Genomic DNA, 24,798 nt, shown 5'->3' on the forward strand with positions numbered 1-24,798 from the left:
GAGAGCAGCCAATGCAATAATAAAAATAGACGCCCGCTGTATTTCAGATTTGAAATTGTCCCTGGCTTGTTTCCTAAGCGAGGCGCTTAACTTTAAGCGAGTTTGCAAAGGAACAATTTTTACGGAATTTTCGGTTGTCACTCGCGAAGCAACCTGAAAAACCGCTCGTGCAAACACGACCAATGATATCGTTGTGCCAGGGCCTCGTTGGCTTTCCAAACAAAGGGCCTTTTGTTACTGTGTTTGGCACATTTGAATAACACAAATAATGTCTGGAAACAGATATCTTCCCTATAGTTTAAGCCAAGTATTTGTGTTAATTTAAATTTGGTGCATCATGCAGTCACTGTCCAACCGTCAGCCTAATGAACAACATAGTTCTTACTTTGTGCCAAAGCTTGCCTATCGAGAATGATGCCAATTAGTTCTCCTTCAATGCAAACAGTCGAGCCCCTTTGCTTTCAATTTCCCTTCGATTGACGCAACTGTGTACTTTGGCTTACTGTGAAAACAACAAATATCCTTCGACCAATGAAAATCGACAATCCATTCATTGTCACATTAAACTGAAATGTTTAGTTTCAATGACGTCAATCTGCTTGAAAAGATAACACTAAAGTTGTTATTCCGGCTTTCCGACGTGGAACGCCTCTGTGCAATTATTTTTAAGTTCGAGAAAAATTTCGATCATTCCAATGATTTTGCCTTCACAAAACTGAATGATTTGATTCTTAACAGGGTCTACACCAGTGAAGCTAAACGAAGGATCTCTAATTTTATATCTACTGTAAATATGACTTAATGCAATGATCTTGTAAGAAAAAATAATGATAATTTTAACTCAAAATATTCATTTTGCTGTTCCTTTGCAATAGATACAAAAAGTACCGGCCTGCGAAAAACAAAAGAAAACATTTTTTTAAATCTTGCTTCAAAAGGATAATTGTTTTGGAGGTTTGGCACTGTGTCATTAAATGAATGTTAAATAACGGGTATTTCATTTCCCACACTTTGAAGAGCCAATCAGATTAGGCTCTTAGGATACCATTTCTTTGAAGTGTCAATAGTTTTCCCAAACGACTGACGATATTCATGAGTTCGTAATTGGTCGGAACTAACATAAAAGTCCGACGGTAAGCCATATGTTCATTGTTAGAGCGTTGCCATAGACATGCTCCCAGTTTTCACGATAAAGCGTCCTTCGCGCACAGTAAAAGACGCTAAGGACTTTAGTATATAAACGGAGCTGTTCTTCCTTTTCTTAAATCACGGTAAGTTAGAATTTATGAAATTCGATTAAAGTTTGTCGGGAAAATGAGGCATTACTTAAATTATTAATCTTACCTTTGTTGTGTATGATATTGATTTCCATCTTTCTGGCATCCCTTTTTCTGTTTTTAACCTCTCCATTTGAACTTTGAGGCTAGAGGAACATCATTTTAGAAACCTTGACGAACGATGTCACTAAATTCATTTTGCATGAATGTACGATTCAAAGTTTTTTTTTTTTTACCTCAACGTATCACTGAGTTGAATGTAAAACTGTGTCATAAAATTGTGCAATACGCGCAGTGCTATGTGTTTCAGTTCTACTTATGTTTTATTATTGTTGTTATTTTTATTTTGCTTAGAATTGTAACCATATTCGTTGTCCTTTAAAACAAAGCGTGCATCAAAAACGTTTACACACATTTAAACGAAGGAAATACATTGACAGGCTAACTTTTCAATTTCACATGCCTGTTGACGAAAGAAAATTATCTTCCAACCGGAACTGCTTGAAGTCATAACTAGCTCATCGCATGGTTGTTATGGACTAGGAACCAAGAGGGATTGATTCGACCAAGTCCTCTAAAATCCCATTCCCCTTACAACCGTTCACTTTTATCATGATCATGCTAACTACTGCTATGAGCAAGAAGAAGAGTGGAAGGATTTTAGAGTACTATTCTAACCCCCCCCCCCCCCCCCCATTCCCTTTCCCTTTTTATTTTCTTTTTGCAGACGGCGTTTTAGTACGAGACTGACTGTGTTTTATCAAATGAATAACTCAACATCAGGTTTGAATTATATGTTTTTCATTAGTATATGCTGCGCAAGTGAATAGTGCTTTCCGCACATTCTGAATCTGCAACTATGACAGAACTAAATCATAAACTTGCAGTTGTTTGCAAATTGTCTGACGAGTTGATAATGTTGCTTGTATTTTCATCTATAATAAGCAGATACATCTTGTGTTTTAGTCTGTATTGATTCAGAAGAAAACTTGTCTCTTTTTGCCAAAAAGCGTTTCTTAAATTCAAGGAACTGAACCAATGTTCACAATATTATATAAAACGAAAAGAAAAGGCGCGTATGCAGGTTTTCGGGTTTGCATAAAAACAACTATTTTAAAATTGTTGTATGATAAAGAATTATACCAGTGCTCCTATATGATTCGTAGGCAATCCTTTAAATTTCGTTTGATATCGGTTCTTTCGGTTGTTTGGAATGCTACACGTCCGAGATGAAGAATCAAGCTAAACTTGTGCACTGCCAATGATGTCAGGTAGACCTAACATTCCATACGAGGCCCTTGCATTGTTGTTGTTATCATTATCATCATCATCATCATCATCATCATCAGCTATGTTCTTGACAAAGGATTGCTTCCTTAAAGCAAAGGGCCGGGATCAAACCATGATCCTTTGGCGCTAAGGAGTTTTATTGATAAAACCCTTCTTAAATTATGTACCGTACCAACTAGTGTTATCTTCTGCAGCTCACTATTACTGATATCTGTTTGTTCCTCCAGGCCTTTTTTTAAAGTTCCAAGTGCTCCCATTAGTATCGGAATAGTATATTATTATTATCATTATTATAAAGTTTCAACATCCTGTTCTGGCTGTTGTCATTGCCGTCTTTTCTTCTGTTAGGCGAGTCATAACAAATGACCAAAGGCTAAAAGAATTATCTCTTCTTCACATTTCCAACACTTTCCTCAATATCCTTGCAGTTTCCAACAACAAGGCAGGTTTTTGCATTTCTCCAACATTGAATGGTATCCCTAGTTTTCCAATCATCTATCAAATCCTTTGGTGACACTTCCAGGGGCTCCTATCACTACAGGTACGACTTCTACTATTTTGGGTTGCCATAGTCTTCCGGTCTCTCTCTTCAAGTCCTGGTATTTTTTTCCCCTACTCTTACATTAGCTGGTACAGCAATATCGATGATCATCCCCTTTCGCTCCTTCTTGTCAATTACAATTATGTCTGGTCTTCTTGCCTCTATTATTATTATTATTATTATTATTATTGTTGTTTTGTTATCATTAATTTGTTTTTTGCTTTTTTTTTATTTGGTAATCTTTCTTTTATTTATGATTAAGCATGTTTTTTCAAGTTTATTGTTTTACGAAGAAATGTATATTTCTTAACCTAACTGAAGACATTTAATTCAAATTCAAATGGAGAGTTCATTTAAATTTGTTAATTTGTCATCTCTCAGACCAATGCTCAGACAAATGTCCAATTGTTTTTTTTTTTTTTTTTTTGTTCGAAATCCGGGAAAGTTTGCTTTTGTTTAACTAAAACTTTGTGAAGGCAAATGTTATTTAACTTACAACGGCTTCATTCTCAAACAGCGATCACCTAAAACTGGCTCGCATAGTTTTTAAAAGCCCTTTTAACTTTTATTTACCTAGTAGTGAAATATCACTTAGTACTGAGGAAAGGAGTGTTCGATTTCAATGTTTATTTTTATTTTTCTCGTTTTTGCAGTTTTTCTTAAATGTTTCTATATGGAAATGGTTTTGAAATTCGACAAGTTTATTTCTTTTATGTTTTTATTCACTGTTTTGGCCCTGACCGTGCACAAAAAGACAGCGAATCACAAGCTTCGGTTAATTTAATCAAAACACAGTTGTGAACCAAGAACAAAAGATTGTGCACAGTCACGGTCAAGTAAACATGACGGGGGATGTCAATGTTCTCACTTTTGAAGTTTCCGGAGTTTCATAACCAGTCCATCTACATGAACTATGGTTTAAATTTATCAAGACTGAATGAGAAAGAAACTGAGGAAGGTTGTCTTGGTGAGAGCCAAAGATCATACACAATTTTGTATATAAGAACCTCTTTTATACTAAAGTTCAGGCTGAGATTAATGGATCAAAATTTTATGAACATACAGTAAAAAACGCACGTATATAAGAATTTAGAATTTTTGAACCTGTTAGGCTAAAATTTTCATTTTAAAGCCCCCTTTTATAAGAAGTTATTCAGCCTAAATTTTCAATAGGTTAGTATTTTACAAACATGAAACGTAACAAAGCATTTAATGGACACTGCAGCATGAAAGACATACATACTAGTACTTCGGAAATATAAATTGACTGTATGGTTATCTAAACTGTATTCTAGATAATTATTTAATACAGGAATATATTTCATATCACGTATGCCCGGTAGTAGTTGTCTGTGCAGATCGCTAGTGCCCCTGTCAAATTAAGAACCTATTTAAGAACCTAGGTAACCTAAAATCCCACTAAATACCATTTCTACAAAACCTATTTGGGCTAAGTTTGAAAAATCTAGGTTCTTATTGTACTAAAAACAAACCAAGATCGAGAGTCAGTTAAGAACGTCTTTGTTTTGTTCATCTGTTGTTTTTTGTTTGTTTTGTGAGTGGTATAAATAACTGTAAAAAAAATAATAAAACTGTAGTCTAACAGGACAATCAACATGTACAATATGGTTTTCTTATTGCATGATACTCTGAAGAAAAACTCATTTTGTAGTCGAACTTAGCATCATGATACTACACAACTGTAAGAACGTGTTAGGAATAATTTCAGGTTCAAATCGCAAAAAAAAAGGAAAAATAAAAAACTTACATCCGTTCGTTAAAAAAAAAAGTATATAGACTGCAGACAAACATGTTATAATCAACGTTGCAAGTGAAAGTCTTTTTAGACTATTTACAATAGGCTTCAAAAATAAACTTCTAACGAAAGCGTTCAGTGCTTTCTGTTATTTATTTTGTATGTTCGAAGTCTGGCATAAATTTCTTGTGAACTGTAACATATCACGGAATATTGGACTCGAATTATTCTTCAGAAGGATTCATCACCAGCATGTCTTCCCTTTAGTTATAACATAACGTAGTTATTTTTTTTAATAAAAAACTTCGGACATTTAAGTCGTACAACGAGAAAACAATAAAAATAAACATGGCGCCACCAAAGAGATATGAAAAGCTTGTGTCACAAGACCTTTACCCGAAATAATTGTGAGACAAATAACTTGGTAAGTTCTGATGACAGCGGAAAACATTTCATTCGCTAAAAAAAAGCGCGGAAGTCGATACAACACGATTAAGACGAATATGGAGCCATTATTTTTTCTTTCCTAGTATGGTGTAGGACGTCTGTCTCCTCAACCTGGTTTTAATGGCTTTTAATTACCTGGGACCCAACCCATTGAACTATTGTAGGTTCAGATGACAAGAGAAAAAAACTTAATTTCCGTAAGCCAACATGCATGCGAAATTGAAAACTGTGACATTTGTTAATGTCGAGTTCTTTTAAACCAAAAGCAGGCTTTAACGGATGCAAATTAAATTCGATGGTCGCTTTGTTTCAACTCTCAGTAGTATTCCCTTTCTCAACAAACGCAGAAAATGTTAATAAAAGAACCGAAGTCTTTTTATCACAATATTGATCCAGAAATGTGCTTGTAAATTTTTTTTGGACTGAAAAAGGCCTGAGGGGCCTAATAAAACGTTGGCTTTGCAATTTGCTGTGCCTCCCTTTTTCAACAACAGCAACAACATTATTGATGTCAAACACCCAACTATTATTACAGAGGAAATTAAAGATTTAGCTGACATGTGCATCCAAGCGAACATCCTTCCTCACAGTTTGTCTGCGAGAACTGACAAATGGTAGTGTGAGCAAGTTAAGAATCACTCAGGCATACCAAAAAAAAAAACAAAAACATGACAAGAGTGAGATTAAAAAAAATACAATGATAAAAAAAGCCATACAATACACACCGCCTGTGCAACAGAAGACTGGTCAACATTTGTTTTATAGTAGTAGTTATCAATTATTTGCTGACGTGGAGCAAACAAAACAAAACAAAACTTTATTTCACAATGGCTTATTAGATCACATAAAAAGATATTTGTATGGCTAGTTACATTAAAGTTATCGAGGTATTAATGGTTAAATTAAACCATATTGATAACAATAGTGGAAATGCTTAGCGCCTAAATAAACCACACATTTTTCTTGTTAGACACCAGACTTGTTAAGTTTCATTTTAAAATATAGACATCTACATACATACACAGCACACACACACACACACACATTCACGAACACTTGTTGTGAAAAATATAAAGTAGAGGAATTATAAAAACTTAGATGTTACATTTCTTTCCTTAGTAAATACTGTTTAGCTTTTCTCGGGAAAATGAAAAAAATGAGTTTTTAATGTCATGTGGTAGTTTTTGCCAGTGGTCAGCTGCCAGAGTCGACAACGTTGTTTTTCCAATATTAGTCCTGAAGCGTGCTGTATAGAAGTTGTTTTTTGAAGCATATCTAGTGTTGTATGTGTGAACATCACTAGCATAACGTAGATAAGAGGTAGATATCCACCACATTTAACGACAATGACATGCATAATTGCTCTTGCATGAACCACACAAGTTGAATAATCACCCTCGCTTATCCATAAAATTTATTGTTGGGTAGCCGAAGCGAAACGGGGCGCCATTTGTTTTTCTCCGTTTTCTGAGGACTGACTCTGCACCGCCAAGCTAGCCAATCAGAATGCGCGGAGAGCACTATTCACTTGTGTGGTTATACTTGTTTAATTAACATAAATTATGTTTAAATGTACTGTACCAAGAAAATATTGCGAGCACAATCATGGCTCTGAAAAACATAGGCCCAGAAATGAACTGCCATATTTAATTACTTTTGCGTCAATATTTGTTTTGCATAAAGCAGGCTAGCAAAATCTGGGCCCACACAAGGACAGAGAAAAACTCTGACCAGGGTGCGAATTGAACCCACTACCTGAAGATGTTAAAGTCATGGCAATGAACATGTACAAGTACGAGGAAGGCTTACGTTTCTACAAACGTTAGTCATAGTTTTTCTCTGTCCTTGTGTGGGCCCATTTCTATTGGTAGGTCTAACGCTCACAAGGTTCATATGGGGTACAAAACTAGCACTTCACATTACACTCTAATGAGTTAAGTCTGTTGAAATATAAAGTGCTACACGGCCAACGTTTGTAAAAACGTAACCCTTCCTCGTACTTTAACACAATTTGTACCTTGCTTAGTTAAGGAAAGGAAAGGAACTTTATTTTAGTGTCTAATCTTCTAGACCTGCAGAGCACTAATCGGGGACACTGTAAATTGAAATTAACAGGTTAACGTAAATCAAATCAAATTTCGGTTTTTGAGGAGAGGGGAAAACCGGAGTACCCGGCGAAAAAGCTCAAGGTAAAGAGTAGAGAACCAACAAACTCAACCCACATATGACACCGAGTCTGGGAATCGAACACGGGCCACATTAGTGGGAGGCGAGTGCTCTCACCACTGCGCCATCCCATCCCATCGCATTGTTGAGTGTTAAAATAGGATTTTTGTTCCTTTGCTTGTGACAGCAAGTCGCATATTTTGACGTCCCCCTTCCAGGTACTAACCCTGACGGAAAAGGCGGAAAAGGGTTAACTTCAGGAAACATTGGTCTTGGAAAGCTGTCAGAAGCTCAGTGTACAAACTTAAGCTTGTGGTGAAAAAAAGTTGTAAATGATCAACATGTCAGCCTTGAAGCCAAATGTTTCTCGATTTCCTTTTATTTTCGTCAATATTTCTGGGTTTAGTATTTTACTTAACCACATGTCTTCTCAGGGGGTATGTAGCAAAGATATCTACCATGGCACTGTAATGAATTACGATACCAAAACAAGATCGTGAACTATTAGAGCTACATATTACGCAAGGACAACTTGAATCTCCTGAAAAAAACAAAACGCAGCTCAGTTGACAGTTATGGAAAAACACTATCAAGTTACTTCACTACCATATGTGCGCAATGCGTTCCTACTTTAAAAAATATCCCGTATCTGTTTCAAAAGCTCGGGGTTTGAATTCCGTGGCAACCTTTCACAAGTGTACCAACGGCAGAGGCTCTGTGTTTTTTTTCAGTTCTCTGATGGAGATAGCGTGGCCGATAGAGCGACTTTCATATGATCTTGAAAAATAAACGTAAAAACAGAACGTAAACAAAAATGCAAAACATTTAATTGGTATATCAAACAAAAACAATTGAGCGCGAATTTTCATTGGCTTAACGAACGCGGATGCAAACAACGTCATCTCTCCTTGGAACTTTCTGGAAAGCGATCGGCATTTCCATTTGACGTCATTTGAAATGCAGTAATGTCGAACGACCTTCTCGATGGTGCGTACTGTAAAATCCCAAACGAAAACCAGCCAGAGGGTTACAATTTTTCAGCGTGAAAACGTTTCCTCGCCGATATGATGATGATGATGATGATGAACTTTACTTGAGTGTTATGTCATCTAGCACTGGGTTGCTAATCGGAGACACTAAATTGAAATCAAATCAAATGAAACAAATTACTAATTTTGACTGTTTCTACTTATTCACAGATAGTGGTTTTGCCTCCAAGCCACAAACAGCTTCGATAGACACGAACATTAGCTGGCCAATGACAGTTGCGTTAACTTCTTTAGCAGCCGTTATTGCAGCCCTCGATTTGTTTGGGAATGTCATAGTCATTTACGTGATTCGCGCAAGAACGCCCATGCGCACAACGATTGATCTTCTGATTGCAAATCTAGCAGCCGCTGACCTCTTGATGATCCCAGTCATTGCGTATTTGGTAAAATTCTTTTATTACCAGTTTGAATGGTTTGGGGGCATTATGGGACAGATCACATGCCACTTGGCTCTCCTGCTCCACGCTCTCTCGGTCCTGAGCTCCGTTTGCACAATATCCGCCATTAGCATCGACCGCTTTTGTGCTGTGTATTTTCCTTTAAAGAAAATACTCACTAAGTCACGTGTTAAAGTAATCATTGCTTTAATATGGCTGCTTTCAATAGCTTGTGCACTCCCTGAATGCTTAGCTGCAAGAGTTTTTCTTGTCGAGGATAATTACATTTGTGTTCCAGATTGGAAAGACAGTGCGCTATCGTCAGCCAACTATACCCTTATCTTCGTAGTTTTAAGCTACGTCTCTCCCTTGGTTACCACGACAACTCTTTACCTCCTCATCGGTGTGAGGCTGTGGAGAAGTGTGGCCCCAGGACACCAATCTGAAGAGGGAATTAAAAGAATAAAGGTGACGCGACGCAAACCCACTAAAATGCTATTCTGCATTGTCCTCGCGTTTGCATTATGTTGGCTTCCTCTTCATTCTGCGGAACTAATGCGGCGTTTCACACCAACAGTTTATTGGCTTCGCATTCCTTTTAATGTAGTCATCGTTTTACCATGGTTTGGTGTCGCTAACAGTGCCATCAACCCTTTCATTTATCCCATTTTCTGTGAGAAGTTCCGTTTGGAATTCAGAAGAATATTCTGCTCCCTTTGCTACAAGGAAGTCCACCGAAAAAAGTCCGACTTGTCGGTGTTTACTGGAATTGTTAAATGGAACGTAAAAGTGGGTAAGAAAAAGCATGAAAAGGAAGAAAACAACACGACTGCGAGTTTAACCACAAACACCTCTCTGGTCACCGCTCTTTAACCGATATCCACGCATAATTAATATATTTCATGTTAAAATCCGGCTTCGTATTGAAGAATCAGAAGCGAAAACTTGAGAACGGAACTGAAGTAAATCGGGAAGTGTCGTGCAGCAAACGAAGTGAACCGAGTAGGTGTCAAGAAGGCCGCCTTTACTGCCCAGATACCCGAATGGTTCACGTTCATCAAGCCCAGTAAATGAAGCACTAGAAACATCATGACCATGCCCCCCGCCTAAATGAGGCCTTATATCCCTTTTAATAGAGCTTATTCTCACTGCAACATCGCCAGTGGTAAAGTATCATACGCCCATCTTTCTTTTCTCCAAACAATAAGCCAAGAAACAAGTAGCGATGATTTTGAGAAACAAAGACATGTAAAAACTAGCGATAAAATGTTAAATTTCCGACGTTTCGGCGACTTCATGACGCCATTGGCCGTGTTTCTACGACAGTCGTTGCCTCGCTTAACATTTTTAAAGTGGTTTATTTGCAGACTTAAAAAGTGACTTAAAAATAATACGTGTTTTTACGGGTAAGATAAAATTAGGAGAGAGCACTTGCCAATGCAATTATGAAAATAATAAAATTAGCACGCCTGTTGTTATTCCGATTTGAATAACCGCAAGCGACTCTTCATTGGCCGAAAGTAATTGCCAATTCACTTAAGCTACCTGGTTTGGGTCGTGTTCTCTCCAACGGTTTTTCAGGTCACTTAGAGACTGACAACCGAAAATTTCGTGAAAACAGGCGTGCTATTTTTATTAGTGTGTGTAATCAAATGGCGACGAGTGAAATAAGGAAATAATTTCACGCGCGTTTTGTCAAAATTCTGATAATTTCCCGAGCCTTTAGGCAAGGGAAATTATCAGAATTTTGACAAAACGCAAGTGAAATTATTTCCTAATTTCACGAGAAAACCATTTGATTACCTTTTAATGTCGTTGGTGACAAATTACGCTCACAACCGTAATTGTAAAATCGCTCGAGTACTTTATCCAACTTCTCGGGAAGAATCATCTCCAGGTTTTTCTCAAGGCTATTTTCGTCACACCACTTTCAGTTAATTGTGCTCTTTCACGTATTTAAATTTTCTGCCGCTTCTTTTAATTTGGTAACTTCTTCAATGGTCACTGTCTTAAATCTAGACGCCATCTTGGCTCTGATCGAGATACAAGAGATGTTACCATGGTAACTTTGTAATTTCACATGTGAAATTATAAATAACGCTGAAATTTCGCGCCTCAATTAAGGAGTAATTTGTCACCCATGATATTACATGTATTTTAATTAAAGCATTCACAGGGATCGAGCTCTCTCCTCATTTAATCTTACCCGTGAAAACGCGAATTATTTTTTAAGTCGCTTAACGAAGTCTGCAAAGAAACCACTTTTAGGAATGTTAAGCGAGACAATGGCTGTCATGGAAGCACGGCCTTGGTGGCTTAAACGTAACGAGAATTCTTCTGAAATTTGCCGAGTCGCTAAACTTTAAGCGATTTGTGAAGCGATTTGTGCAGGATACGAAACGACAAGTATAAAATGAAAATCTTTGTAACTGCTGTTTGTTTTCTTTACCTGCTGAAATTGAAATGGTCAAAGAGCAAAAACATTTATAAGTTATATCTGTTAGGAACTTGTATATTCATTTCCAACACCTTGATAATGGCCTCATGAGGACGCCGAAATGTCGAAAATTTAACATTTTAACGCTAGATTTACATGTCTATGTTACACAAGTAATGATATCGAGAACCACTTTTAAGAATTAGCCTGAAAAAAAAAAAAAGGAAACTGTCACTTGTTATTCCTCAAATGTTGGGGCTACTATATAGCTGAAAAAGGCTTAAAATTGGAGAGGTGACGAAGTTTAACGAGTTCTTTCAGGCTTTGAGGCAAGGTCACAATATGAAAACAATAACGTCACCACTATTGTGATCCAAGTGAGCCCTGACAAGTTTTGGTCGTCTCTGACTAAAAATTCCCAAAGAAGATTTCTACAGAAAATAATGATATTTAATGAGTGCCCACATTCACCCAATATTCTTAATCTGATTGGCTGTACCGTGATCTCTTGGTTAGTTTATTGATGTACTTTGAAAAAGTTTGGGAGGGTTGACTTTTTGTCGTAAAACTTCGCTGACGAGTACGCTTCTCTATTTTGAATAATCGCGTTAGGTTGTTTATTCATTTATTTCGTTTTTCAAATACGCGTGCTAGGATCCGTACTTCGGAAAAAAGGGGACTTAATCCGGAACAACTTCGACGTAAACGTGAACGTCTCTCCCAAATATAATCATAAGCATTTCACGATTATTCTAGCTTGTTAGGAGTTGTGCAATACGGGCGAAGCATCCTGAAATTGGATGGGTACGAACGGTTTTAAAGTAAAGGTAGGAAATCAATGCTTAATTGTTGCAGGTCCATTTTATCGCCAGAACCGAAAATTTGCTGATCATTTACGTTATTAGGGAGTTTAAGCAAAGACGACGGTTACGGCAGCGAAAACGTCAGTCCAATATATAACTTAGTGCTATCGCAAGTATTTCGCAATTATTCAGTCTTGTTTACCTTAAACAATACAGTCGAACTATCTTGTAACTGGATGGGTACGAACGGTTTTAAAGCCAAAACAGAAAATGACTGTTTCATTGTTATATCCTCGCGTTCTCGTCAATTATATCACGTTGTTGTTTTGTGGAGTACGTCAGAAAAATACACGGAAATTCGTGTTGCACGTGTAGCACGAGTATTTTTTTCTTTTTTAACCAATGCTATCCTTGCTTTATGGCGTTGTCGTTCTCGTAGTTGTCGTCGTTGCTTATAATAAATTAATTAATTAAACTTGCTAGTACCAGAGTACTAGACCAGCTTTGGCAAAAGCTCTTGGGATGGGTCCTCCCTTAAACACAAATGAGCCACGTCCTACGTGAAATATCGGCTAGTGATTTCTTTCTGATTTATGTTCCGCCTGTTCGGCCTTTGTACGCTTCTGAAATAAATTGAAAAGCCAGAGGTTGACGTCATTCACAGAATGCTGCATATATTAGACTTATTAAAAAGGGTCTATAGCGATAAAATAGACTACTTTGGCAATGTCAAATGTCCATGGAATCATGGGCAGTTCTCGTATTTGGTGGGGAAACGTTCAAAACTGAAGACTCAAATGAATGCTGGTCATTGGCCATTCTCCTCACCCACCTGAAGAACTAAGGAAGTAATGCATCGCAAAACAGTCTTTTAAAGAACGGTATAACACTGAGACAAGGGCCAATGGTTTTGACGACATTTGTTTTCAATGACCACAATTCGCCTTGACTTCAAAGTAATAATTTACTCGTATGTTCTTGCGGTTCTGTGGCTCTTTATAAAACGAAATAGCAATTAAATAAGTAAATAAATAAAGAAAAAAGAATAATAATAATAATAATAATAATAATAATAATAATAATAATAACAATAATAATAAAGTAACATCCAACCTGACGTACATAGGGAAATGGCAAAATAGGCAAATAGCGGAATCATATTTGAAGGTGTGTACTGTCGCACTTTGTAATAATCGTTGCACTTTGTAATACCTGTCGCACTTCGTAATAACACTTGTCGCACTTTGTAATAAAAAAGCTGTCGCACTTTGTAATAACAGACCATCGCACTTTGTAATAAAAAAAGCTGTCGCACTTTAAAATAAACTTGAAATAGGTGGTCGGAGGACGCTCGTGATTGTTTAGGCCGCTCATGAGACGACCACCACATTAACACAGAATAATATAATATGCGCTTAATTTCCAACAACTAGGAAAGATGTGATTGTCACAATGACGTAATTTAATGAGTGTAGGTATTGGCAAAATCCAATTCCATTATTTTTCCTTCGAAGTGAAAAAGGTGTCTGACAAAATCAAGAAGTTGGAAACAATCCGCCATTTTAAATTAATTAAGTGTACTCCATTTTACTTGAAACCCAGAAATCGAGGCAATCGTCATTGAAAAATTGATCTGTTCTTCAAGATGTTTAAAAATCTAAAAAAAAAAGGCCGAAACTTATCACTGTGAAACTATTGAACCCATCTGCCAGTTGATCATTTTAAATTATTTTTTTAACGTCCCGGTTAACGACGTTAACCATGGGCCAACATCTTTCCGCCAACTGGAGATGCAAAGGAAGTAATCGGTTCTTTGACGACTGACTTGCATCGACCGACACTTGTTATCTCTATTTTATCCTACCCAAGGGAGATGTGTACATGTCACAGCGGCACCCAACGACGGTTTCCCCCTAAATACATTGAAAACACTTTTTAGACTATCACTTTTAGATCTCTAGAAATGCATTCTAAGCTGGCGTAGCTTATAAGATTTTTTATCTTTTCGGTCATTCTAGGAGAAGTTATGTTTTTTTCGAAATTACAAGGGCTTCAGTTTCATTTTACCAAGATTTTTGAAGTAATTTGACGTATTACGAAAGTGTAAATTTTACTAATTCCTCTCTTCTTTCAATCCGAAAATTTTAGGTCTTTTTTTTGTTTTCTACGAAAAATAGCCCAGCCTGAGGAGTGAAATGCCGAAAAGCTAGACTTAAGAAAAACGTTGAAGAGTAATTCGATAAGCTTCGACCCACTACTTATACACATGACATTCATCAGTCAAAGCCAAGTTGTATAGGTGTTGTCTAGTTTGGTGTTAATTTTCACGCCCAGACGTCTGGGTGGGTACCCTACACTTTTAAAGGCTGATACAATTAGAATACATAATTGTACTGTCAACATGGCTTTTAGATGTATTGCATTCCTTATAAGTTGCATTTGTTAAAATACTGTATTTATGGCGAAAAGGCGAAAGGAAAATATCTTCATCCTTTCAGTGAAGAGGCTTACAAGACTCTCTTGCTGCTGGTACAAGGAAAATTTAACGTGCCCGTAGCAGAACGTACACACGAACAAAAGGATGCCGTCGTGCGTTATTGCCGAAATCGTGATCGCTTCCATCTTGGGCCTCAAGCAACCCCAACCCTGTACTTTGAGGACAAAAAGGTGATAAAGAAGTCAGCAATATCGGGTCTTGTCTCAAAAACGTTTGATGACGCAAAGTCTGGTGGATGCAAAAAGCTGCAAAATCGAGCTGCTGCTGGGTTTGTGGGTGTGAGCGAGAGAAATATACTGAGGGAGACAAACAGCAAAATAAAGTATCGCATTCATAACGTCAAGTTTACCAATAAAGCTACGCCAATTCCAGTTACCGCAAAATCCGTTCAAGCTCAACATCAAGTTGATCTCATGGACTTAAGCAAAGATGCAGTTGAACACGACAGGCGAGTGTACAGATATGTTTTGAGCCGATAATGATGGATGTTTTTAGCCGGTATTCTTGCCTGCGCCCACTGGAAAAGAAAGCAAGTCATCATGTTAGCCAAACCCTTAAAGCGATCTATGCAGAACATGGTCCACCAGATCGCATTCAAAGCGACCGTGGATCGGAGTTTGAAGGAAAAGTTAGACCTCTTTGTAAGGCATTAAAGATAAAATTAATTAAGTCGAGGCCTTACCGCACGCAGTCTCAGGGAAAGGTAGAGAGATCGCATAGACAATTGAGAAAAAAGATTAATGTATGAATTGGTAACTCTGGGGAAGAAGGGAGTTAATTGGTTAGCAAATGTCGATGACTACAATCGGATTTTGAACAACGAATGCAAGGAAGAGCTTGGCTGGAAGACTCCTTTTGAAATCTATTACGGACGGAAATATAATCTATTAGTGAAGGCGTCTCTGGAATGTGTAGATTCGGATGGTAATGATGTAATTATTAGCGCACCAAGAAAACGAGAACTGGCTTCATATAGGAAAAAATGTCAAAAAAAATACGGTACAGAGCTAAGCTTTATAGCGCAAAGCTTAACGATCGGATGGTGAGACGACACAAACGGCTCCACAACTCTGAAAATTTTAAACTCAAAGACAACGTTTTGATCCGTTACAGACTGCAAAAAGGGGGTAGCCTCCCACCAAAAAAGAGATTTGTGGCCGGTGAAAGGCACCGATGTTAAGAAGAGTAAAAAGAATCATGACATATATAAAGAAAGAGTTGTGCCGCCGAACTCTAACGAACAAATTGAAGAGTGGATCTCGGTGGAAAACATAGCGAGCATTCGGAAACGCCAGTCAGGGAACACAAGCAAGAAAAAGCAGGGATTTGCGAGAGCTTAGGAAAAAATTGATGATGCCTTTAACTGCCTGCGATCGGTTTTTGGAGCGAGATTTTCCCCACATGAGTTTAACTCTGATGCATAACTCCTTAGGTGACGGAAACTGTCAGTTTGGAGCGCTGTGTTTTTGGTTAAGTCGCCTGGGTATACACCGATCGCCGGAAAAAGTCCGTGAGGAGATTGTAGAATACCTGGAGAACAATCCAAGTGACAGCGAAGGCTTTCCTTTAGAACTACATGCAGGCGTGCCTTGGCCATATTACTTGCAGTCAATGGCAACGGATGGTACCTATGGTGACCAAATAACTTTACAAGCGGCAGCAGACTTGCATAACATTGAAGTTTTAGTTGTTTCAACTCTTGGGCATAATGTCACCACGCTGATTTCTCCGTCTGCGAGCATACCTTATGCAAGAGTGCATCTGGGACACTATTCGGAGCAGCACGGAGAACATTATATTTGTGTCGAAGGTGGGACTTCAGTTTCGGAGGAAGACCCACACCTGGCAGAAAGTTACGAATGTAACCAAGAAAAAGATGGTGATTCATTAAGTTCCCAAGACACATAGGTGGTGCCCGCGAAACATAGAGAAGAGGCGTCGGCAGTGCCTAAGACAAATCCCCTGTACCAGTGGAGATCCGCTTTGTTGGAGATGTCAGCGTCGGGATGGTCAATCACTTCGACGATTTGACCTGTCACATGGATAGGCTTCCAAATGAAATTCTAACCATAATCATTGATCAGGTCTTACTTTCTTCAAACTTTTCGTGGCCTAACCACGGATGCCAAGTTTATAATGAACTGTGCAACGTTAATACTCGTTTTCAAGATATGACCCAAAGGCTGGCTTTGAAGGTTCTGCCGCGTATTTATTTCTCTAGTCTCGGTGTAGCGGGAAAAGTCAGCGTAAAAAAAATCCTAAAAATGTTTGGACCTTCAAGCAGTGTTGTGCTTGAATTAAGGCGAATAATTTATCCTGCGTTATATAGGTCTTGGATGGTTCCTCATCATGGACATATATTGGCGAAACAATTCAGTAGAATACTAACCTACATAGAGGATGGAAATTGAACATAAACGTCTGAGACTCATATGATTTGTTAGTATCATTGACTGTAATAATATTTGCTTTTCGTGTTCGCATTTTCTTTAAGTTTCGTTATGTTACCTGGGCCATACTTTGTGATGTCGCATTTTCTCATTACTATGAATGATGCTGTTTCATGCAGGTTCCAGCGTATTCGAAATTTCCACAACATTCATTAGTAGTGGTCATCGTGGCACAATGACGTGATGTGCAATGTTTTGAAGAACTCTTTAGTGCGAAAATAATAGTGATAATAGTAATGATGATGACAATGATTGTGGCACCTGGTTGTGCTCTGAGTTAGTGATTTTTATTTGGTTTTATGAAATACAGTATAGCTTATTCATGGTAATAAATACAAATCAAGTAATATCTCTGTATATGTCTTAAGTAATACCTCGCAGGTAACAAAATCATAGGTTTCTAGTTGCCTATACGATCACGTTTCGCCTGAAGGACACCTTCAATTACTTTTACCAACAATTAATTAAATGTAATTCCAATACAAACTCCCATTTTAAACGACTGTCCCTGTCATAGGCGTAGACACTTTCTCTGTATCGATGAGTTGATGCGAACACTTATCATTATTATTATTATTATTATTATTATTATTATTATTATTATTATTATTATTATTATTGTTGTTGTTGTTGTCGATGATGACACTTATTTCTGGGTTTACTTGTCCTCCGACCATCCATTTCAAGTTTATTACAAAGTGCGATGGTCTGTTATTACAACGTGTGACAATTTGATTACAAACTGCGACAGGTATTACAAAGTGCAACGGTTATTACAAAGTGCGACAGTACAAGGTGTATTATTTTTAGCTTTACTCATCTATGGAATTCATAATAGTTGGTGCAGTCCTCCAAGTTCTGTTCATTTCTAGTATGAGATGATGAGATGAGACGAGCTGTACATGTTGTAAAAAATTATAGCAATGTTACTAAGTAACTGAAAGAGAAAAACAAACAAAGACCAGGTAATGAAAGATTTGTGTGCAGTTTATAACTCCACCTAATGTACAATTATCGGATAAGAGATGCTGTCACCGTTGAAAAAGGAGTCAAGTTACTTTTGTTGAAGCCTGCGCTCGCACACGGGCGGAGAGAAGCGACAACCGGAAATACGTCTGCGAGCGCAGGCTACATTTGTAGGAGTAACTTATCCGTTGTAACCGCTAACAAAGTATAAGCGCGTGGAATTTAGAAGTCAGTCGTGAAGATAGCGCGCCACTCTGGATTATTCTTCCTGCCTTGGTTTGGTTCATGCAACTCGTTATATGCATTCCTACCTCGATTTTCTGTTCTGTAACGCTGTCTCGCTCATTCTTATTTTCCAGTATTTTTAGTTTTTCCAATGGTAGACAGTTCGACAGCTCGCGTGGAATCCAATTGCAATCTGCTTTGACCGCAGCACCGTTTAATGATTCGACAGAACGCGTTTCGAAGCTGTGAGTTCATGAGCGAGTAAATCACAAAGTTGCAGCAGGAATTTCCGTAAGCTAACGTTATGACAATTCTGAGAACAGCGTCAGGTACTGATGAATCCCCTTGAAAAGCGCGCAACGGTGTTGTTACGAAGTAAGGCATCCACATAAGAAAAAATACACCAACGACCACGGCTAGTGTCTTTACAGCTTTTTTCTCCCGTGTAAACCTATTGGAATCGTTTTGGGCGCCACCGTAATGTATTGCTGAAATGCGCCGAGAATTACGTCTAACTTCTTTAAAAATGATAGCGTAAGCAACTAGCATTATTGTTACGGGCACTAGGAAGTAAAACACTGTTATAAGAATCGCGAAAGTTGCTTGGTCTTGCCAATACAGCGCGCACTCGGCCAAAACCGGATTAAAGCGATGCTTAACGAGTCCCAAAAGAGGAAATAGGGCGAGAATAATCGACTGTATCCATATGTAGACCAAAGAGATGACAATTCGGTTCCGAGTTACCATAATGTTGTAGGATAGAGGCCATTTGATTGCCACGAGTCTTTCGATGGTTATAACGCAGAGATGAAGAATGGAAGCTCCGCATAGAAGAACGCCACACATTGAAGAGATACCACACCATGTTTCACCAAACAGCCACTCTCCCGCGAAGACCGAGATGACAACGTATATAACCCGTAGAAGCGGAACTAGGAGATCGGCACAAGCCAAACTGCACACTAAATAATTAGTTAAGTTTCGCAAATTCCTAAATCTCCAAATTGCCAGGCACACAAGACTGTTTCCCAGAAGAGTTAAAATAGACAGTAACGAGAGAATGATGCCGTAGGCAAAAGACCCGATGGGGGAAATTGAGACAAGAAAGTGCTCAGAGTTACTTGTCTGATTCATTACTCGGCTTGGAATGAAGTTACTTTGTATTGCTTTAGTTCCTGAAATAGAAGTTCATATGTAAATGATGTGTAATAAATACACTAGGGAATAGACCTTCAATTTAGGAACCGTCCTAAGTTGACAATAGGGACTTAAAATCATCGAAGGCGAGGTCGGCGAAAATGTCACCTCAAAATATAACTTTGCACTATCTTAATTCTCTTGCGGTTAGTCCATCTCGTTCCACGTCGTAATACGTCGACGAATTATTCTAAACGTAAATTGGCACGAGAGGCTTCAGAGTATAGAGATTGAAAGATCCGCATTTATATATTCAACTTTGGTGATTTAACGCGGTTGTTACCAGAGTACCGCAAAAATATGTGATAAAATGTGAATAGCACGTGCAGCACAAATATTTTTCCTCTTCAAACCAATAATGTTATCGTTTTGTGGCCTGTCATTTTGCGAGCCGTCATTGATTCTTAAACTACCTGTTGTAGAGTTCACAGAATCTTTAAATGAAAAGATAATCAATGTGGGCTTTTAAGGCAAGGAATTTTCCATTACCTTCGAGGGCGCAATTTAAACACCACGAAAAGCTCCTGCTTGCCTTCGAGTATTGAGGCAACAACGTACACAAAGCATTCTTTGAATGCTATTGTCTGTCTTTCTCTTTTCAAACAGTGAAGTAAACTGAATAGCAAACACAATTAGCATCTTTCTGCGTCACTCTATGAAAACATAAGTAAAGAAAATGCATTAAGTTAAAAAACCGCCTTAAGATTAAGATTACTTTCCCAGTAATTGAGTAGCTATAAAGTCAATAAAAGACCGAGAAAGCAAACTTTTGCTCATTTTTTAAAAACAGTTTCTCCTGTGCTTGATTAATGCTCCATAAACCAATTCATCGTTGAGGCGGCCCCCAACTGGTGAAGTGTATTAACATCGTCTGGCGCTAGACAGTAAATTGTAAAAGTCTAGCTTTTAGGACCAAAATGATACAGCTGATGGTAAAACTCTAGAATATCCCACCACTAATTTGTATTCTTCAAACAATGCCGCTTTTAAGAAAACAATACCGGCGGGGTATTGTGACACGGTGGTGTGATTATCAATAAAAGGAATAGCTCATTCTTTTTTGTGATAGATCCTGTGGAAATATCTTATTATTTTAACTCGTGAAGTAAAAATGAGTTCAATCAATAAACGCCTTTAAGCCATGGGCGGAGACCGGAAGTGAACATTTCGCATGGCAGGGCAGTGGTCCAAACAAGTTAAAAAAAGAAAACACCTCACTTACAGTTGCCGTCCGCGTTGTTCAAAAATACCATGTGCCTTAACTACCCTAAAATCTCTTCGCAAAGGTTAACCCCCACATAAATAAAAATGTAAAGAAAAAAAAAAAAAAGGAAAATAGCGAAAGAAACATATTCATAACATGATCTCGTGGTCACTTCCACCGCAGAACCCTTATGGTGGGTTTTTAGTGTCAAAGTTCGTCGAAAATTCAAACAAGTATTCCGCAATTCAAACATTCAATTTAGCTATTTAAACCTTCAGTTTGAAAATTCAACAATTCAAACATTCATTTTGATAATTCAATTCAATTGAATATTTGAGTTGTCTAATTGAAAGTTTGAATGGCATGCATGTTTGAATTTTGAAAGGTTTGAGTTGATGAACTCAGATTTAGTGGAGGGGAATGGTTGTGAAAGTCGGTAAACTTCACAGTGACATGTTATTGTTATGATTTTTTAACTTGGTCACGTGACGTTAAGCCTGCACACACACACACAAAACAAGATGGTGTTTCAAGCGACACGAGAGGCGAAAGAAGAGTAGTTTTTCCCTTATAATACTGATTATATCAAAGTTAATATGGATCGTTATAGAAAAATAGTTCATAGAAAGTAATGCCATGTGACAATTGTGCAGTTTGGGGCTGTGGATCGTGTTGAAGGACGAAGGGTATTGGAATATGGAAGCTGCCATCGGCGAAGAACGAAGCGCACATGAAATGGAGGGACGTTTGGCTCAATGAGATTACAAAGGCAAGAGTGATAGACCAGGATTTCAGGCGGTTAATTGCAAATGATAGAGTATTCACCTGCGAGAATCAATTTGAGCCCGAGGGCATAGAAATATGTAGTACTACTTATAGTATTTCGTCTCAGTTTATAACTTTTGTTTAGTCTAAAACTATATTTTAGCTACATGTTTTCTTTTTGGTTGTCTGCTGCAGTTCATACGGAGAAATCGACAAGGAAAAAGCCACGATTTGGTGCCCTTCCAAAGCTTAACATGCCAAGCAGAAGTCATGAAAGTAAGAAGCCAGCCCCTCGAACATGCCGAAAAGTCGTGATCACGTGGTGGTGCCTTTCAACATCAAAAGCGAAACAATAGGCCGGTCCTCTGAAATTTGCCGGTAATCATAACCTTTCCCCTCCATTAACTCTGATGAACTCAATGTTAGAATTGCCAAATTGAGGGTTGGAATTACAGAACTTGATGTTTGAATTGCCGAACTGAATGTTTGATTTGCCAAACTAAGGGTTTGAATTTCCACACGGAAGGTATGAATTGCCGAATTGACCGTTTGAATTGCTTACCTCGTCCCTGCCTTTTTTACTCGGCGAAAGCAACATTTATTTTTCGTAATGTAACAAATGAAATTTTAAACTTACCATTGCTGTTATAATCGTTAGTTATGACTGGATCATGGAAAGAATGTTGCCTTCGGGTAAGCAGGTGTTTGTCAGTGGAACTTGAAATACGACTTCCCTAACAACGACTGCGTAGGAGGAAGTTTTTCTCTCACCTTCAGTGATGTATATACATCGTCATTAAACAAGTCCGGGATGAAGGCGGCCTCAATTCGTATTGGCTTCTTGTTAAAGGGAAATGACATTAATTACTCCGCCCCCCCCCCCCCCCCCCCCCCACCCGCGATGAATACACTAGACGGTAGTTTCAAAACGTAAGAGGCTTGAACTCTAGGTCGGTTACAATCTAACGAAACTGTGGTGCTGCGTAGGTGGGGAAGTAGTATACAAAAATTTGGTTTTATCAACAGAGCTGATAATGTAAATTGACCACCGTACAGAGATTCTAAAAGCTGACGTTTCGAGCGTTAGCCCTTCGTCAGAGCGAATGATGTGGCATCACGGTGGCACCCAAAGGCCGTATGTCTTAAAATTAGTCAAAGTTACCTAAATTGGTTTCCACAATGCTTTAAAACCGGTTTAGAGAGTTTAAATCATTTTAGGACTCTAGATTTGACTTCAGTTTTACTTTTACCCGTGACCAAGCGACGTAGGAGAAAATTTTCCCATCCTTCCCACGGTCGAATTACACCTTAATTAACTCTCATGATACAGTTTAGTTTGGGGGGTTAGGGGGTTCATCGAGGCATGATACGGTCCCAAGAGTATTTAACTTGTACTGTTTTCATGTAAAGAACCCCCCAAAACGAGTTGCCTTATGGGAATGGGAAAATAGCCATTTAACATCATGATCATCAGTTCATATAAGAATAATGCTTGTAAATACATTAAACAAGAAATATAAGTGATAGAAAAGGAGGTTTAGGTGCATCTTGCGCCATTATCAAGGTTACTTAATTAATGATAAAAAGCGGTTTGTGAAGAGGCTAAGTTGATGCAAATTTGCATAATAAGAGTGCCAAGCTATACATGAATACTTTAGCATAAAGAGGATCAGACTGTACATTCAATGCTGGTTTAAGATCTCGAACACACAGCATTTCATTAACAAGGCAGTCAAATTTGTTGGTGCATTTCTTGATGACATTGAAGTGTGCTAAGAAATTTTTCGAAACAGCAGTGTTCTGTTCTTTGGAGTAAGGATTGAAAATAGATGACGCCTTTTCACGGTGTCCCTCAACGCGCGTGTGAAGGAGGCCCTTTTTGTACCCGACATAACCTGCATCACACAGGTCACACTTGAATAAATAAACATCGCATTAAAGTAAAGTAAAGTTAAGTAAGCATATTTAACGTCGATAACTCGTAAAATTAGGAAGCTTAAGCATGCGCGGTTTTAAAACGCAGAGGGCAACCGGAAGAGAACATTTCGCGTGGGAGGGCAGTGGTCTCTACCAGATTTTTATATTAATTATCTTTAATGGAGAAAAGATACTTAGCAATGTAAAGGTGGTTGTTTGAAGATAAGTTAAAAGGGAAACCGTTCACTTCCGGTTGCCGTCCGCGTCTTAAAAACGCGCGTGCGTAAACTCCCTAGTAATCCAACTGACAAACCTGAGGTCGACGGTGCGCTGATTTTACTCGCCCCTCTCCGTCAGTGCTCCGTTTTATGGGTATTTAAAGCTACTTAGCTACACGGAAAGGATAGAGGTTGAAATAAGGATGCGAAATCCGGGAATCGAACTCAGGACATCTTGCACCAAGGCCGCGCACTAGCCGACTGTGCTATCCTTGAGCTCACGCAGGCTAAGATCTTGTTTAACCCTTTCACTGCCGAGGGCTTCCCCATTGACGAGTAAAATCGTCTGACCTCAGACAGAGTAAAATCAGTGTCAATTTGCATTTTTGGCGGTGAAAGGGTTAAGCTTGCGGCTAGTAAACACGGGTTGAATCGTCTTTTGCATCTTTATAGGGGATAACTATCCAAATGGCGTCATCGGTATGCTGTCTAGACTGGTCCACTGCCACTCTCGAGGTGATAAACCTGTTGATGACGGAAACAATAATGTGTTTCGGCTACCTCTTCTTACGGAAACCTCCACTCAAGCGTTTACTCTCTTCTGAGAAATGCACGATAGCCGTTGCGCACGATGAAGCATGGTAACGAGCAAACCATGCTTGTAGCGGCTGTCCACATGGCTACGGTAGTGCAGGAGTAGCCCTGTGTTTGTAACGTAAACCTTTGTTTCAATAATTGGCACGTGATAGTCGTGATGGATAAGCAGGAATATCTGCGGTTGTTATCGCAGATGTTCCAGAAGATCTTAAACCAGCATTGAATGCACATTGTGATTCTCTTTGTGCTGAAGTATTCATGTAATTAGCTTGGCACTTTTATTATGCAAATTCGCTTCAATTTTGCCTCTTCACGAACCGCTTTTTATCATTAATTATGTAACTTTAATAATGGCGCAAGATGCACCGAAACGTCGGTTTCTATTACTTATATTTCTTTTCTCATGGATATCACTTCAAAAAAGGAAAAAAAATAGAAAAGAAAAAAACAAAATGCCAAGGAAAGTCGCCCATCTCCTCACAAAGCCTCGTTTGTTTGTTGTAGTAAAACAAAGTGTTTGATGGCTTATTGCGACACCATTCTTAGTGATTATAATAACAATGTATCTGGCTCGGGTTGCTCGAAGCATGGTTAGCGCCAACCAGCGTTAAATACCATA

The 24,798-nt window shown here is 38.4% G+C and overlaps 2 protein-coding genes and 1 long non-coding RNA gene across 3 annotated transcripts; 2 read left to right on the forward strand and 1 right to left on the reverse strand.

Annotated features, from left to right (window-relative positions):
• Positions 1-1,153: 1,153 nt before the first annotated feature.
• On the forward strand, positions 1,154-13,824 carry LOC138030965 (neuromedin-K receptor-like). The gene is made up of 3 exons (XM_068878820.1): positions 1,154-1,271; positions 2,005-2,060; positions 8,677-13,824. Exons 2-3 carry the CDS (start codon positions 2,042-2,044, stop codon positions 9,774-9,776), a joined length of 1,119 nt encoding a protein of 372 aa, XP_068734921.1. The 5' UTR covers positions 1,154-1,271; positions 2,005-2,041; the 3' UTR covers positions 9,777-13,824.
• Positions 13,825-14,921: 1,097 nt separating this feature from the next.
• Positions 14,922-20,939, reverse strand: LOC138028847 (alpha-1B adrenergic receptor-like). Its single transcript, XM_068876466.1, has 2 exons — positions 19,968-20,939; positions 14,922-19,456 (listed from the first exon to the last, which is right to left on the reverse strand). Exon 2 carries the CDS (start codon positions 19,413-19,415, stop codon positions 18,405-18,407), a length of 1,011 nt encoding a protein of 336 aa, XP_068732567.1. The 5' UTR covers positions 19,416-19,456; positions 19,968-20,939; the 3' UTR covers positions 14,922-18,404.
• Positions 20,940-21,180: 241 nt separating this feature from the next.
• LOC138029210 (uncharacterized) lies at positions 21,181-22,260 on the forward strand. The gene is made up of 2 exons (XR_011127841.1): positions 21,181-21,451; positions 21,643-22,260. It is a non-coding gene; the product is annotated as an uncharacterized lncRNA (long non-coding RNA).
• The last annotated feature ends 2,538 nt before the right edge of the window (positions 22,261-24,798 follow it).

The sequence above is a fragment of the Montipora capricornis genome, chromosome 13 (assembly GCF_036669925.1).
Source record: "Montipora capricornis isolate CH-2021 chromosome 13, ASM3666992v2, whole genome shotgun sequence".
NCBI lineage: Eukaryota > Metazoa > Cnidaria > Anthozoa > Scleractinia > Acroporidae > Montipora > Montipora capricornis.